General features: G+C 33.3%; 1 protein-coding gene across 1 annotated transcript; it reads left to right on the forward strand.

Moving 5' to 3' along the window:
- Window positions 1-8,618: 8,618 nt before the first annotated feature.
- LOC130820691 (splicing factor-like protein 1) lies at window positions 8,619-12,537 on the forward strand. The gene is made up of 2 exons (XM_057686161.1): window positions 8,619-11,099; window positions 12,140-12,537. The coding sequence occupies exon 1, from the start codon at window positions 8,798-8,800 to the stop codon at window positions 11,063-11,065; it is 2,268 nt and encodes a 755-aa protein (XP_057542144.1). The 5' UTR covers window positions 8,619-8,797; the 3' UTR covers window positions 11,066-11,099; window positions 12,140-12,537.

Below are 12,537 nucleotides of genomic sequence, written 5' to 3' on the forward strand. Positions count from 1 at the left end.
TTATATTTCTATGATTTATGTTTTTTAGTAAGTAAGACTCTTATTAAACCTCAATCCTTTAGAATACATACATGCAGGGTTGACGAAAAGTAGCGAAATCCTGCCAAAAAAATCTTTAAGACACGAAGGTCATCAAGTAGTCTACCTACCCTTTGAATGAATCTTTGCTTAGTTGGATCCTTGCTTAGCTAGATCCTTTTGTTAATTGAGAGGCGGTGTTTATTGCATCTAAGCCTATAAAACACACTTGTATGTTTGGATAAAATTTTAGGAAGAAAATGAAAAGAAAGAAAGTTTATTGGTTTGTTTTCTAATAATTTTGATGTTGGAAGGATTTATTTGATGCAAAATGAGAAGAACTTCTCTAATCTAATTCCCTTTGCTTTATTTCATTCTTCTCTCCTTCTCTATTCAAATGAAAGAACTCAATTTTAGAAATGAGACAGTCTCACAATAAGACCATTTCTATTGAATTGATCCAATATACCTAAACTATTTTTATATATTAAAAGGAAATGCAAGAACTTCTCAATCGACTATCATCCTTTCAATTCTCTCCACGCTCTGATCTCCACCCCCATACCATTGCCTTCCTTGTCGTCGCTACCACCACCCACGCTACCTCATCCTCTCCCTTTGATTTCATTTTCAAATTAACACCATTAAATATAAACATGAATATAGTAGAATATACTCAATTCCTAAATGATTTTAAAATCACCAATTGAAATGAACATTGATGAAATAAATCAAAATATACATTGAGATAAAAAAAACATATATCTTGCAAAGTCTCAATTCGTCAGACCGACCACTAGTCATTAGAGAAAAATTGGCAAATAAAATGAGGTTAACACTATCTTTATAATGGGGTTATGGTGGACCAAAGATGAGGGAGTGGGAAGGATTAGGTTGTGGGGGCCATTTGGCTTTGTTTTGTTGGACATTCAGAGTATAATAAATAATTATAGTAAGTTATAAAGCTTATTGCAAAGTACGAAGAAAATAGTAGGCCATAGTAACATAAAAATAGTGGGACAAAAGTGTAAAAGCTTAAGTCGAAAAGAAAGAAAACAAAACAAAGAGAAAAGTGTCGAGTCGCTAGTAATAAGCAACGAATCGTCGCTTATTTTCTAAAAGGTGATGTTTCGAACGGAAACAAACACTAAATCGCTGCATGGAAAAGCCAACTCGTCTTGGCGATGAGTCGTCACTTTCTTCTAGAAAGCACGAGTTTGGGCTATTCTTTCTTTAATTGGCGGTTAAGGTTTAATTACCCTAATTACACCAATAACTTGTAACAACCAAACTTACTTATAGACTAAACAAGTGGAATTTTCATGGGTTTATATACCCAAAAGAAGACAAAAATCAATCGAGTTCCAATAAAGTCGAATCACAATCTCCAAATCATTAATCATGACAACTATACACAAAATCAACAGCTATACCAAAACATCAAACTCATACATGAAAATATAAAGTCCACAAATCTATATAAGCTACATTAATACCTAAGTCTACAAAAAAAATTCTTCTACGCAGAGTATCTCAAAATCTAATCATAAAAGTCGTCTCTTCTTGCTCTCATCACCTTGAGTTCCCATCTTCCTGGTCGGTACCGAAACTACGAGCAATTTAAAAGAAGGAAACAACGGATAGTCAGATTAACTGAATAAGAAGAAGCAATTCAAAACAAAATGAAACACGATAAATCAAATCGAAGGTTTAAAAGCAACATCAGTCCTAGATCTTTGTGCGCACTAGGAGAATTAGATGAGCAAGTCCTATACCTTCGAAAATCGAAGACAAGGAGAGTCAGTCATGTGTTCTTGCGAAAAGGAGAGCTGAGGAAGGAGATTTAGATTGAGAGGGTGGAGACTTTCAAATGGTTTGAGAGGGAAGCCATTGTTATTGTTTTAGTTTTTGAAACTCATGAAATTAGGGTTTTGAAAAGTTTTTATCTGAGAAGATGACAAATAGTAACGTGAGAATGAGAAAACTTTTGATTTTTTTTGTTGTTTTACTTGTTTTGTCGTTTTTTTTCCCTTTTTTGTTTTTCTTTTTTTTTCTTTTTCTTTTTGCCATATAAAAATGAGATTAATAAGTAAACTGAAATTAGGTAATAATTAAAATGAGAAAAAGGAAGGAAGAACTAAATAATTAAAAGAGAGAGATAATAGTAACCATAGACTTGGACCCAAATAAACTTACATTCTTAATATTTATTTTAAATTCTCTAGTTCTAAAATATCGATTTCTTAAATGTTACATATATAACTTGTCACTACTTGACAAGACAGGGTGGTGGAATTCATGTGATCATGGGAATTATGTTCTAACTCCTATATAAAAAGATCAAGAGATTAGAAATTTACACAATTCTAATCATTCTTAGTGAAATTTCTGATCTTCTTGATCTTCATATTTTCTGTACAAGTTTTTAGAAGTAAAAGAACCTAGCTAATTCTTCTCAATTTATACCTTAGATTAATCTATATAATCTCTTGTCTTCACATTGTCTAAATATATATTCCTTATATTTAGATGCAAATCATTGTATATTAAAAGTGCATTCTAAGTTTAAGCCTAAGCACCTAATAAGCGGAATAATGCTTTTATAAAAATTAGATAGTGTCTTGGTTTGGTATCAAGACTCCGAAGACAATATTGTCTCAAAGATCTTCATTTAAAGTTAATTTTATTTCAAGTTCTTCATTTCATTAATAGGTTTTGTTTAGTATATTTTGTTAAGGTTGTCAAGACTACTTATGGTCTTTGTTTTATGGTACTTGTAATCTCTTTAAGTTGTCCTATCAATACAAACATATAACAAGTTTTGGGTTTGGATTGTTCAAAGGGTGAATATGGAGGTGGATTCTTGGTGGACGGGAAAGGAGAAAGTGTGAGAGTCGGAAAGGTACATTGTTAAGTATTAAGCGGGATAAAAGGTAATATATAATAAAAAGAGAGAAAGAATATATTTTTATAATCAAAATGAATGATTTGTAATGTTAAATTACTCACGTTGTAAAAATTGTCTAGTCAGTTATGTATATCATGTGAATTTGAAGTAAGCATGTTCACTTTCATACCCTAACGGTTCATTTGGTAATCGATACTAAATGGTGGGAATGAGCATGATTTGTAGTGTAAATTTTCCATGTCATTTCCACGGTAATGAAAGTTTTATCATAAAAAAGTTTTTTTCTTCACAATTTTCCATAACCACCTAATACCACATGTTCAAATGGTAATGCATTGGAATGAATTTTGTGAAGAAAATGAGATTGTTGAAGGAGTATAACCATGATCATTGAACTTGTTAAGAGATATTCCTACCAAAAGTACACTAATTTTCCATTACCATTCCCACCATTTAGTACCAATTACCGAACGGGCTGTAAAAGTGATTACTTGTAATTCTAAATTGATCAATTAATACAATCATAAAATTATCATTTATAACCATATAGAGGTGTCCAAACGGGTGTTCAAAATCTATTTGGGGGGGGGTAAAAATCAGTTTGGGTCGAATTCGAATCAGTTCTAAATCAGTTAATATTCTCACTCGGTTCACTTTCGGTTTAGTTAGAGTCATGTTCGGTTCAAATATTATTAATTTACTAATCAAGTTGTGTTGATATCGATTTAGGGTTGGTTAAGTAGACATTGGTCATGAAACGAGTTCGATTAAGATTCAAGCAGGTTGATGTTAGGTTGAATCGGATATATGACGGGTTAGATTTGTTACGGATCAAGTGATCGTCGATATTGAGTTAACTTCAATTCGAAAAGAAATCGATTATCTATTAACTTTGATTTGGATGGAAGCAATTATAATTAATAAAAATATTTATTTGGGTTAATTTCAATACAATTGAATCTTGAGTTCAGGTTCTGTTCAATTAAATTTATTTTACTTTATCATACTATAAAAGCTAGTGTCATTCTCCTCATTAAAAATTCGTGAAACATAAATTTAGATTATAGGCAATGGTAAGTTTATTTATGTGTTAAAGGTTAGTTTCATCCAAATTAAATTGAAGTGAAAATTTGTTGCGATTTTAAAAACTTGCTAATATTTAGTGTTTGTCCAATGTTGATTCAAGTATTGTTGTTGAACTCTTGTTAAATTAACAGGTTGATCAATATACATGTTCGCTTTCCTTTGCCGGTCGATGATTGAGTTCGAATAACCAAATATCGAATCTTAATTGGTCATTTCGAGCAATTGATTGGATAGGTTGATATTTGGTTTGAGTTAACTTCAGTTACTGGTCACACTAGGCAAGTACCTCTCAAATGTCGAATTAATGTTGGTTCGATACGAGTTTGGATGTTATGAAAATAAATCAATTTGTTTTCGATTTTGGTTAGCCTTTGATTCGAGATGTGTAAAGCTTTTCTCTTTTCTAATTTTTTTTATCTTCCTTTCTATATCCAATAGTCCTATTCTTGTCTCCACTATAATCTCATCTTCCCTCTTCTCTGTTCTCTCCACTATAAGAGCCTCACTATAAAATCCTCTTCTTTCTCTTTCCACTGTAAACTAGAAGTAGTGACTAGTGCCCATGAGTGGATATGTGGTTACAGAGGCGTTCATTCGGGTGATCAGGTTGGTTTCGAACGGATGTCATTTGGTTCGATTGAATTTCGAATCGGTTATTAATCAGATGTGTGTTACAGCGGGTCACATTCGGGTCGGGTCGGTTAGTCACGGTTCGGTTGAAGATCATATATTCAAGCTATCGGGTTTGCATCAGTTCGGTGTCGGTTGAAATTCAAGTCGAGTGTCAATCGGTCTCTGGTTGTTATCGGTTAACAATTGGTTCGGTTTTATCGGGTACAGATCAGATCCGGGTATTTTTTTTCAAGTAGAATTTGGCTGCGAGTTACTAATTACTATCGATTGAGTCAATGTCACATTAAGTTGTTAGTCATTTTTTAATTCATAACAATATTCTCTTTACTTAAGGGAAATAGTTAAAATGCAAATCAATTAGTAATTATTATTTTGTTACTTTTACTTGTTTGACTGTAAATTAAAATTAAAGTTCTATCATTTTTCATCCAATTTGATTAAAAATAGTTTATTAGACATTAATCATTGATTATTAACTCTAAATATAAAACCATGTATTTTTAAAATTTAATTTATGAAAATATCTATCGCATTATTAGATTAACTAATAAGATGATTGAATATGAGTTGATCATACTTCTATGTTAGAAATTGGTTCAGGTTTACAGCAGTTCGATTAAAAATTGGTTCAGGTTAAATTGATTATAGCCGGGTTGAGTTCGATTTCGAGCATGATACGGGTCGGATATGTTTCGGGTCGGATAACTTCGGTTTCGAGTCGAATTTTCGGGTCGGGTCACATTTGAACAACTCTATGTGGTTAGTTTGGAGGTAATATTGTAAACCTAGGTGTTGGAAAAGGTTCAGAGATTTACTTGGGGGTGTTCGAACTCCTAATAAAATCATGACTATTTAAAATGAAGAGTTATGTTTAGCTGCTCATGATGTTTTTCTAGGTACTTTTAGTTTATATTAAATATTTTCTATTTTATTTAATACTTTCTTTGTTTCTTTTTAATCTTTCCATTTACTTTTTGCACAGTTTTTAAAACAAATTTTTAATCTCAATATTTCTGAATACACATGATAAAAAATTATAAGAAATACATAATAAAAAAAGTACATATTAAGACGAATCTAACGAAATCTCACATTGATATATTTTATCTTTTAATTGCGTGTCAAAAACATTAATCAAATTTTTCTCTCCTTAAAATGAAATATTCCACATGGGAAGAACATTAGAAAATGGATATAGAATATAGTATTAATTTAATGCATTTCATCACCAAATGTAGATATTTGACATTTATTAGGAGTATGACACATAAGAAATTACGTTGAAAATATTGTTAACAAGCTGACGTTGCCTAACCACCTGCTCCTACCTGGCACGACAAGCTGACCCAGTAAAACCCTTTTCATGAGGTTCCCTCTAAGATGTGTTGGTCTAGAGATATTGCTAGACAATAAATACTCTTACCTTAACGTACTACATAACATAATAATAAAATAACAACATAAATAACTATTATTTAATTAACATAAAAGTTGCATAATTTATATAAATAATCACTAATTAAATAACAACAAAAAGATAAAATCGCGATCCGAATCGTAGAATCGTACGATTTTACGATCCAGATCGGACCCAATGACTAGGTTTGTTAGTGGGATCGGAATCACGTAGGATCATTTGTAGGATCGGGTTAGATCGTTTAGGATCATTGGTATCCGTTCAAAACTACTAATTTGATGTTTTTGCTAGATACTTTGTTCGTTTTTGCTTACTATGGTTTATCATCATATCCTTGTGTGTATGTGCTCTAAATATATTCTGTGTAGTCTATATCCTATTTATATTTTGTCAATTTGTTAAGTATAGAGAAAAAGACGGCATTAGAAAAGTAAGATATGTATGTATTTTAAAATTAAAGCAAAATCTTAAAAAAATATGTGGTTATTATTACTTTTTTATATTGAAAATGATCAAATATTAAACATAGACATATTACAACTTATTAATTCTGCAAATTTGAAGGATCGTCCGATCCTATAATTCAATCCTACGATTCAATTCCACCAATTGATTTCGATCCTACGTAGAATTCCAAACCCGACAACTTTAACCTCAAATAAATTAATAACAAAAAAATAAAATAAATTAACAAAAAAAATAATCGCATATTAACTAATAACATGAAAAAGAATAAGAACCAAACAAAATGTATTGGCCTAGGTTTGTGAGTGACTTGGCCTATGTCTAGTCATACATTTTGTGACATTTGACCTCAATATTGATTTATATTTATTTTATTTTTTGAAAATTTAAATTGACAAAGATATTCGTGTGGAAATTATCTCAATTTGTCGTTTGAGTGGTAAATTTTTTTATTTGTAAGCTTGATTATAAATTTTAGTAATTTTTAAAAGGAGTAGAGTGTTGAAAATTGTTAAAGAGAATATTGCAGGGTATTTATACGAATAATAATAAAGGATTGGGGCATTTTTTATTTTTATGTAATATAAATATATAAATATAAATCACACATTCTATTAATTTTACTGTGTAATAGCAAAAAGGAAATTTGACTGTGAGCATACCATTTGTCTTTTTTCATTGATTAGTATTAATGAAATTTGATTGATTTACATTTTTTACACTCACCATATTTACAAATTTATATTTTCGGAAAAACTTCATACATTAATGGATGCAATAAATTAAAATTATTTCAATTACACAGTTGTATATAAATGCATTGTTTAAAAAATTATAATGGAAAATATATAATATACTGTATAGAGCATTATATATTTTCTGATAAAATTTTGAAATTACACCACGTAGAAAATTATACTACGGAATGTAATTTATTCCAGTGTAATTGGAATTACACAATTTAGAAAATTATACTGCAAAATTACACTGTGTATAAAACTATCAATAATTTAGGAAATTACTTAGCCCTTTTTCTATCAATTGTTATTTAAAACTAAAATGACATAAAATTCAATTAATTGGTCATTAAAATAAGTTATTTATATTGTTAGACTACCATAATTACAATTTTGAATTTTAAAAAAAATGTGAAGTATGGTTTACAATATAAAATTTCATTAAAATATTAACGTATTTAAAAACGGCCTCTTTCTTGAGAGACCGTCTTTTCTAAAGACGGTTCTCAAAAGCCCAACCCATTATGTTAATTTAAAAAAAAACTGACGCACGCATGGAAGTGTATTGGAGTTATAATAACATTTATTTGGGGTTATAACATAATATATTTGGTGTTATACCAACATATATTTGAGGATTATAACATAATTTATTTGCGGTTATAACATAATATATTTGAAGCTATAACAATATATATATTTGAGGTTATAACATAATATATATATTTGAGGTTATAACAACTTATATTTGTGGTTATAATATTATATTTGAGGTTATAATATAATATATGGTTCGGTATATAATAGTCTGTGTTTGAGGGTATAGTATTTTTATAACACCAAATATATTATGTTATAACCCCAAATGTATGTTGTTATAACTGCATATGTATTATATTATTACTTCAAATATACATTGTTACAACTCTAAATATATTATATTATAACCCCAAATATATTATGTTATAATCACAAATATATGTTGTTATAACCCCATAACCTCAATATATATATTGTTATAATTTCAAATATATTATGTTATAATCCAAAATAAATTATGTTATAAATCTCTAATATATGCTGGTTAAACACTAAACATACTATGTTATAACCCAAAATAAATGTTGTTATAACCCCAAAATCCAAATATATTATGTGACTTTTCACATTACACTTACACACGCGCATCAATTTTTGTTTTAAAATTAATATAATGGACTGGACTTTTGAGAACCATCTTTTCAAAAGACGGTCTCAAGTAAAAATTATTAATTTGGAAACCCGTGCATTACACGAATTTCTATCTTATCTTAGTATATAATAATCAATAATAATTTCATTTAAAAAATGTCAAAACAATTTCCCGATCTTTCCGACGTTTAAGAAGCGGGTTATTAAACGGGCATCGAGTTGTACAATCCAACCCTAAAATCTAAATCACAAATTCTTGCAGTTTCACTTCAAACTTCTCTTCATCGATTGTTTCTTTAAAATTAATTTCTCTTGCCTTTTCGGGTCAATTTTTCTTCATCAATGGAAGCTCAAGATCTCTCCGAAACCCTATCTGCTTACCCTAATCCACCTCAACCCCCACCACAAACTCTAGTTTCATATCAAGACGACATCGACCAAACCCTAACTCCACAACAAAACCACAATCAAAATGAAAATCAAGATCAGAATAACAGCAATCACCAAGAAAATGGTATTACGAATTCCCAATCAATTTTAAAAGCGCAAAGCGGAACAACTACCACCGAAAAGGATCAATCTGGTGGAGAAGATGAAACTACGAGTCGCAGAAAACGCCGGAGTAGGTGGGATCCACCTCCGTCATCGGAAGATAATTCCGGCGCTAATGGAGATGGTAATGGAACAACAGGAAGGAAGAGAAAATCGCGATGGGCTGACGATGAGCCGAAACCACTTTATCAATTACCTGATTTCATGGGAGGTATCGAATTTGATCCTGAAGTTCAAGCTCTTAATAGTAGATTACTTGAAATTAGTAGGAAATTGCAATCTGGTTTGCCTTTAGATGATAGACCTGAAGGTGCTAGATCCCCTTCCCCTGAACCAGTTTATGATAATATGGGAATTAGAATTAATACTCGTGAATATCGTGCTCGTGAGAAATTAAATAGAGAAAGACAAGAGATTATTTCTCAGATTATTAAGAAAAATCCAGCTTTTAAGCCTCCGGCGGATTATCGTCCACCAAAATTGCATAAGAAGTTGTATATACCGCAGAAGGAGTTTCCGGGGTATAATTTTATCGGGTTGATAATTGGACCGAGGGGAAATACACAGAAGAGGATGGAGAAAGAAACGGGGGCGAAGATTGTGATTCGAGGGAAGGGGAGTATTAAGGAAGGGAGGTTACAACAGAAGCAGAATTTGAAACCTGATCCATCAGAGAATGAGGATTTACATGTTTTAGTTGAGGCGGATACGCAAGAGTCGCTGGAAGCGGCTGCTGCTATGGTGGAGAAGTTGTTGCAACCGGTGGATGAAGTACTTAATGAGCATAAGAGGCAGCAGCTTAGGGAACTTGCTGCTTTGAATGGTACTATTAGGGATGAAGAGTTTTGTAGGTTGTGTGGTGAGCCGGGGCACAGGCAGTTTGCTTGTCCCTCGAGGCTCACGACATTTAAGAGTGATGTGTTGTGTAAGATTTGTGGTGATGGTGGTCACCCTACAATTGATTGTCCAGTCAAGGGGATAACAGGGAAGAAAATGGATGATGAGTATAGGAATTTTTTGGCTGAGTTGGGAGGGACGGTTCCAGATTCTTTGGGGAAAGGTGAGGGTTCTTTATCTCCTTCCGGAACTGGTGGAGGTGCGGAAAGTAATTCAGCTTGGCAGAGTGGGGGTAATAATGGGAGTGCACATCCTGGTTTGGGTTCGAACTTGGGTAAGCCTAAAGAGTATGATGATACTAATTTGTATGTTGGCTACTTGCCACCTACATTTGAAGATGATGGGTTGATACGCCTATTTGCACCTTTTGGTGAAATTGTGATGGCCAAGGTTATTAAAGACCGAGTCACTCAGATGAGCAAAGGATATGGTTTTGTGAAGTATTCGACTGCTGAACAGGCAAATGCTGCCATTGTTGGTATGAATGGCTATCGCTTAGATGGCCGAACTATCGCTGTCAGAGTTGCTGGGAAACCTCCTCAACCAGCCCAACCTCCTGCTGCTCCAGCAGTGCCCCCATTTCCAGGGGCAAATCAAGCTCCCCCTGGCTATCCATCACAGCAGTTTGCAACTGGTGGGCCTCTTGGTAGCCCTGCTCCTGGAAGCTATGGTACTCCTGTCCCATGGGGACCACCATTACCTCCTCCCCCATATGCTTCCTATCCTCCTCCACCTCCTGGATCAAACTTTTATCCTCCTGTTCAGAATCAATCTGTGTCTCCTTATGGTGTTCAGTATCCTCCACCACCTGGGCCACCCGCCCCTAGTAGCACATCTACACAGATTGTACCTCCTAGTGATGCACTACAAAATTTCCCACCTGGTGTGCAATCTCAGAGTGGTACCTCTGTTCAGCCCGCTACTTCTACTGTTTATGGTAACTCAGTAGCTACAATGGCAACACCTGCACAACCCACCTACTTACCCTCTTATGGCTATGCACCTTATTATGGACTACCTCCCCCTCCGCCCCCTACTGATCAGCCACAGAGCATGCTTAATGTTCCTTGGGCATCAAATCCTCCAGCGCCACCTGCTGCAGAAAAGACAACCCAAGGTGCAGATGCCGAGTATGAAAAGTTCATGGCAGAGATGAAGTGATTTTGGCTCTGGCATACAATTGCGTTGCCAAGAGGTATTAACACTTTTCTTTTTAATTGATTTCTTTGCAGCTAATAGTCTATTTTTCCACATGTTTCTTTTATTTTATCGGGCTGACAATTTGTTGAAGTTCACTAATCCTTTATGCCATAGGTCTCTAGCTGATATAATGTTGCAGAAACCGAGGACTCACAAATTCAGGACAATAATTTGCAAAATTTGCATCATCATAATTAATTTGTCCCAAAGTCCATAGAACACCACCTTTTCCCCAAATATCCCTTAATCAGTGCCCTATATTTCTGCAGTATTACTAAAATACTCCTGTGATATGTAATGAATATGAATGTTCCTTTCTCAGTTCGTTCATATGAGCTGTTAATGGAAATTAACTTCAACATTGTTCAACTCTTATGTTGGAGTCTTGGACCTGTTTGGTTGTTGAACTTTAATACTCCACTATAATGATGAAGCTTTCTCTTGAGCATGTAGTTGATATGGCTGTATAGGCCCTCCTATCTGCATGGCTTTGAAACCTAATTTAACTTGAAGTTTACTGTAAACATGAAGTGGGATTGAGAGATTTGATCTGCCAAGTAAAGTGAATGAAGTGGGAGTAGAAATTTAATTTTGACTTGGATAGGTTGGACAGTTTTAAGTATAGTGCAAAATACAGTTTCGGTCGCAGTAATCTCAAGACCTTTACGATATGGCGACGTGGCCTTGTTTTTGCCCTATGCTTTTAAGTATGGGAGATCAGATTTGTATTGGTTGTTTTTAGAGCCTTATGGTTTATATTTCTTTGACTTTTTTGACATCATATTTCTGTCACTCTTCACTTGTATCATTATGAAGCTTGATCTGCAGTTCTCAGCTTCTGCTGAAATGATTCTTGGTGTCCATGTCTTCTGGTAGATCTATGACAATTGACACTTCTTTAGTATGTGTATCTAATTAACTACTGACAGAAATAATTTTTCATCGAGATCATGTGTTGTTGCTATATTTTCCTGCTTTTTTTAGTTTTCATTTTCTAACCGTCTTTTCGTTGTTATTGTTGCAACATCTTTACAGGCATCATGTTTCTTGGAGCTATTGTGAACCTGATTACTTACCTAATGCCATGACTTGTTGGAAGTTTTGGACTCACCTCTTTAACCTTGCTGTACTGTTCTGAAATTTGCAGAGACGTGGATTCAAGCTGAGCGCCTTCAGCCTCTTCTATTATAATGGCAACTCTTAAAGTTTGTATCATTTACTTTCTTGTGCAGGATCTTCTCTGTACTGGATTTGTCGTTCGACTCATGGACTGGCATCTATTTCTTTTGACATATTTTTCTGCTGTCTAGTTTCAAGATAGCCAATTTGTTTTGTGGTTAAGATTCACCGTTTTTGTTTGTATCTTATGTTATTGCCGTCAACTATGGTATTTCTTTTATGCATCTAGTTATTTCACTTTTCTGTTTAAGTGA

This window comes from Amaranthus tricolor, chromosome 8 (assembly GCF_026212465.1).
Source record: "Amaranthus tricolor cultivar Red isolate AtriRed21 chromosome 8, ASM2621246v1, whole genome shotgun sequence".
In the NCBI taxonomy this organism is placed as follows: domain Eukaryota; kingdom Viridiplantae; phylum Streptophyta; class Magnoliopsida; order Caryophyllales; family Amaranthaceae; genus Amaranthus; species Amaranthus tricolor.